General features: G+C 50.8%; 1 protein-coding gene across 1 annotated transcript in view; it reads left to right on the top strand.

Annotated features, from left to right (window-relative positions):
* LOC110487223 (polycystin-1-like) overlaps positions 1-5,000 on the top strand; it is a 133,268-nt gene that overhangs the window by 74,011 nt on the left and 54,257 nt on the right. The window contains 6 exon segments of the mRNA XM_036973073.1: positions 1-1,611; positions 1,793-2,037; positions 2,536-2,788; positions 3,189-3,419; positions 3,683-3,897; positions 4,900-5,000. The exon segment at positions 1-1,611 is cut by the window's left edge and continues 1,001 nt beyond it; the exon segment at positions 4,900-5,000 is cut by the window's right edge and continues 17 nt beyond it. Of these exon segments, the coding sequence (XP_036828968.1) occupies positions 1-1,611; positions 1,793-2,037; positions 2,536-2,788; positions 3,189-3,419; positions 3,683-3,897; positions 4,900-5,000 (2,656 nt within the window).

Raw genomic sequence — 5,000 nt, 5'->3', positions numbered from 1 at the left:
ATGGTGTTCACCTATAAAAACCCTGGTCAGTACTTGGTGACGGTCACTGTGTCCAACAACATCTCCTGCAGTAACGACAGCGTCCTGATTCAGATCCAGCGGCCGGTAGGACTGGTCCTGATCCAACATAACGGGACTAGATCCAATAACCTGACTCTGAGGGAGGTGTACCTCTTCACCACCTCTTCGCTGGCGCCTGCCAGCCTCTACACCTGGGATTTCGGCGACGGAACGCCCCTCACCCCCGGCCCGAACGCGACACACGCCTACAACGTCTCTGGAGTCTTCAATGTCACGCTGACGGCGGCGAACCCGGTGAGCAGCAACCACACCCAGGTTGCCGTGGCGGTCCTGGCACCCATCCGCGGCCTGGTGGTCAACGCTGATCGGGTCAACGTCCCCATAAATGCCACAGTCAACTTCAAGGCTCACCTGGAGGAAGGCGATGGCGTGCGGTTTTCGTGGAACCTGTGTGACGGCTGCACGCCCAGGCTCCAAGAATGGAAGACTCATTACACCTTCCGGTCGGTGGGGACGTACAACGTCATCGTCACGGCAGAGAGCGACGTGGGCTCAGCCCAGGCCAGCGTATACATCTACGTGCTGCGGGAGCTGGAGGGTCTGCAGATCCAGCCTGAGGAGGAGATGGGGGGCGAGGGGGGGTGCTGCTACGCTACGAACCGCGTGCTCCACCTCCAGGCCGCGCTGAGGGAAGGGACCAACATGTCCTTCAGCTGGAACCTCCTCAGGGAGTTGGCGCCAGTCAGCACTGCGCTCAACCTCAGCGGGAAGACCATCCCGGTCAACTTCTCCACCCCTGGTCCCTGTGACGTCTTCCTGCGGGCCACCAACCTCCTTGGAACGCTCGCGGTGAACAGAACAATCCAGTTCCTCGATCCGGTTGGAGAGCTGTACCTGGAGACCAGCGTCAACCCTGTGGCGGTCAACTCCTCCACTAACCTGACGGTGTTGGCCAGTAAAGGCTCGGACCTGCAGTACCGGTGGTCGGCTGATGAGGGCGCTCTAGGCTGGAATGAGCCCTCTGTGGTTCATCGGTTCACTGTTCCAGGAATGAAGGTCGTTACTGTGGAAGTGTCCAATGAGGTCAGCGCCGATACGGTGTCCAAGTTCATTGACGTCCAGGAAGTGGTAACAGGAGTTACGTTCTCTGCGACTAACGTCACAGAGCAGAACTTTGTGGCCACCGGCGTCAATGTCTCCCTCCACGGAGAATTAAGGACCGGCACCAACGTATCTTGGACCTGGCTGTTGCTGGGCAGAACAGAAATGGGACGGAGGGTGTCCCACGTTTTCCAGGATCCAGGGCCGTTCACCGTTATGCTAAACGCTACCAACGACGTTAGCGGCGAGGCGTTTTCCAGAGAGTTGACGGTACAGGATAAGATTCAGGGGTTGGAGCTGAGGGCCAGTAAGAGGATCGCGGCGGTCGGGGAGAGGGTGGAGTTTACCATCGCCAAGGCGTCAGGGACGAACGTGAGCTTCATCCTCAGCATCAGCGGCGACTCGACCCTTTTCGGCCTCAACCAGACCTACGTTCACCAGTTCGGCCGGGTCGACACCTACATGGTAAACCTGACCGCACACAACCAGGTGAGATACAGGAGTTCCAGGAGAGAATGCTGCGCATCGTGTTTAGAGGACCTTTTTGTATTATAATTTATTCTTATTAAGCATTTTAACATCGTTGTAGTTGATACATATGTGATGATAGTTGATGTTTGTTGTGTTTTTTTCTTTGTCTTGTTTTACCGTAACCTCATCATTTCCCCAGGTGAGTTCTGAGCGGCGCCACCTGCAGGTGGAGGTGATGGAGCCAGTGAGCACGCTGAGTATCCTGGACTGCTGTGACGCCGCCATGCCTGTGGGCGTCAAGAAGACCTTGGTAGCCGACATCCTGACAGGAAACCCGGTGACCTTCCTGTGGACCTTTGACCTTAACCACCTCCCCCTTCCCCACATCGGGAAGGAGGTGACCTACATCCCCGACCAGGCCGGGTCACTCACCATCTACCTGAGGTAAGGTATCAACTGAGTACGGGGCTAGAGACGCAGGGGGATCAGTTCCCGCTGGGGCCGCCAAGACCAAAATGTAGGCTACTAAAAGTCTGTACTGTAAGTCTGTTGTAAATGAGGCCGTGTCGTTCAACCTCTCGTTGAGGTGACGTACCAACTGAATATGGGGCTCACAACACAAAGGTTGTGGGTTCTGCCAGAACCACCAATACTCTCTGTTGAAGTACCAACTTCCTTTGCAACGCCAAAATTTCCCAGGTTTTTACAGACATCCTGGTTGGGAGGATCCAGCGTTTCCTGCTGATTCTCTTCTGATTTCGGGAATCTTCTTACCAGGATTTTTGGAAATCCTGGTAATTTGGGGAAAGTTACTGTAATTTTGAACAATGCCAAGGTTGTTGGTTCGATTCCCAGTGGGGCCACCAATATGAAAATCTGCTCTGTTGCATGTTGCTTTAGTATTTTATATCTGCTAAATTCTATCTTTCTTAATGCATCCAGGGCGTTCAACTTGCTCAACGGCCAGAACATCACCAAGCACATCCAGGTGCAGAACGTTCTGACGGAGGCCCGGGTGGAGGCCCGGCCCAGAGACACCTTCATCAACAAGACGGTGATGCTGATGGCGGGCGTCACGCCTCAATCCACACCCGTTACCTTCCTCTGGGACTTTAGGGACGGCTCTGCGCCCCTGCTCTCCGCCACCTCCTCTGTTGAACATGTGTACGCGTTCCCAGGTCAATACCTGGTCCAGGTACACTAGGTTTATATTATTTAGTATCATCAACATGTTTATTTTCATGTGTTTCTTGATTTTGTGTGAATGACAGCAAACCCGAATTTCCCTTTTCTAGGGACTTCCTATCAGTACAACTATAATAAACATTATGTCTGCTGGACAATACAGTTTCATTACACAAAGCTACACTTACAATTTTCTTACACCGTTTTCCAACATGGAGATAGTTGTCATTCTCCCTCCCACCACTAGGGAATTTGCAGCAACCTAAATAAGGTTGTACTTGTACTGTGATAAACATTATTTTACACACAGTAACAGTTTTGATTACTGTAAACCAACCCCCGACCCCATTTTATAACAAACACAAATCTAATAAACGCAGATTGACCGTAATTCTCCTCCCCACCACTAGGTGAACTGTAGTAACTTGGTGAGCTGGGTGGTTGCCAGGGTGGAGGTGACCATCAGGGTGTTGGAGTGTGAGGAGCCAGAGGTTCAGGTAGTCCAGGCTCCTAGGCTAGCCATCTGGCGCTACCAGCCCACCCTGGTGGAGGCTAGCGTGGACCTGAAGGCTTGCATCCGCTACGGAGCCCAGTACCTCTGGGAGATCTTCTCCACCCCGCACTGCAACTACGACCATTCGGTACCGCTTCATAAATCAATATGTTGTTCTGTATTGTGTTGATTATCCACCGTCTATAATACAATCTCAAACCATTGACCCTTCGCTAAGCCCCGCCCCTTGGTTACTGTTGCAACCCCGGGGGGAAAGTTCTGGGTGGGGCTTTGTGAAGGGTCACTTGTTCACCTCAGCAGTCAAGTTTTCAAGATGGAGCCCCTTTCAGTACAGAGCAACAAACTGTGGTGATGAATGCGTTGTGGCTCTATTCACCCTCCGGCTTCCAGGTGGCAGCACCTCTGGCCTCTAAGATCCCTCTCCCGGGGGAAGTAGACGTGCGACGGCTGCAGCTCTCGCTGCCCAAGATGGCTCTGCGTTCGGGGAACTACTCGCTGGTGTTCTCCCTGTCCTACCAGGGGGTTCCCCTGAGGAAGGCTGCCTGTCTACAGCTAACCGTCATGGCCGCCCGCCTGGTTCCTATCATAGAGGGAGGGACCTACAGGTAAGACGGGAAGATAAAAGAACACAATAAAATCACTGATTGCAGGCCAAGCTAAAAATAAGATCTATAAGATCATAATAAGATCATTGGCTAAAATAAGATCTATAAGATATAAGATCATAAGATCATTGGCACACGACACGGACTACAAGGAGTGGAATGTTAGCACTTAAAGGAGGAGTTCAGTATTTGTAAACTCTGTTAGATGGTTCCTCAACCTGAAAGTAGGTTATGGGCCAGGAAAAACTGTGATCCATAGCCCATTGTAGTCTACTTTCTTAATCCATAGCCCATTGTAGACTACTTTCAGGGTGAGGAGAAACTGTGATCCATAGCCCATTGTAGTCTACTTTCTTAATCCATAGCCCATTGTAGACTACTTCAGGGTGAGGAGAAACTGTGATCCATAGCCCATTGTAGACTACTTTCAGGGTGAGGAGAAACTGTAATCCATAGCCCATTGTAGTCTACTTTCTTAATCCATAGCCCATTGTAGACTACTTCAGGGTGAGGAGAAACTGTGATCCATAGCCCATTGTAGTCTACTTTCTTAATCCATAGCCCATTGTAGACTACTTCAGGGTGAGGAGAAACTGTAATCCATAGCCCATTGTAGTCTACTTTCTTAATCCATAGCCCATTGTAGTCTACTTTCTTAATCCATAGCCCATTGTAGTCTACTTTCTTAATCCATAGCCCATTGTAGTCTACTTTCAGGGTGAGGAGAAACTGTGATCCATAGCCCATTGTAGACTACTTTCAGGGTGAGGAGAAACTGTGATCCATAGCCCATTGTAGTCTACTTTCAGGGTGAGGAGAAACTGTGATCCATAGCCCATTGTAGTCTACTTTCAGGGTGAGGAACCATCTAACATCAAGTTGTAGAACTTCTCCTTTTAAGGGTAAAACAAAAACACCATCCCCTTGTTTTGTTTTCAGATCATGACATGATCCCTTTTTACTGCACTTGAAATAGCGTAATGTCTGATGTGGTACTTCCAGGGTGTGGTCCAGGACCCAGGACCTGCAGCTGAGTGCTGAGCAGAGCTATGACCCCAACATGAGCCTGGACAACCAGTCACTACTCCACTACCACTGGGACT

This window comes from Oncorhynchus mykiss, unplaced genomic scaffold (assembly GCF_013265735.2).
Source record: "Oncorhynchus mykiss isolate Arlee unplaced genomic scaffold, USDA_OmykA_1.1 un_scaffold_219, whole genome shotgun sequence".
Lineage (NCBI taxonomy): Eukaryota > Metazoa > Chordata > Actinopteri > Salmoniformes > Salmonidae > Oncorhynchus > Oncorhynchus mykiss.
Note: the sequence above shows the minus strand (reverse complement) of the source record. Positions and strands in the feature narration are given on the sequence as shown.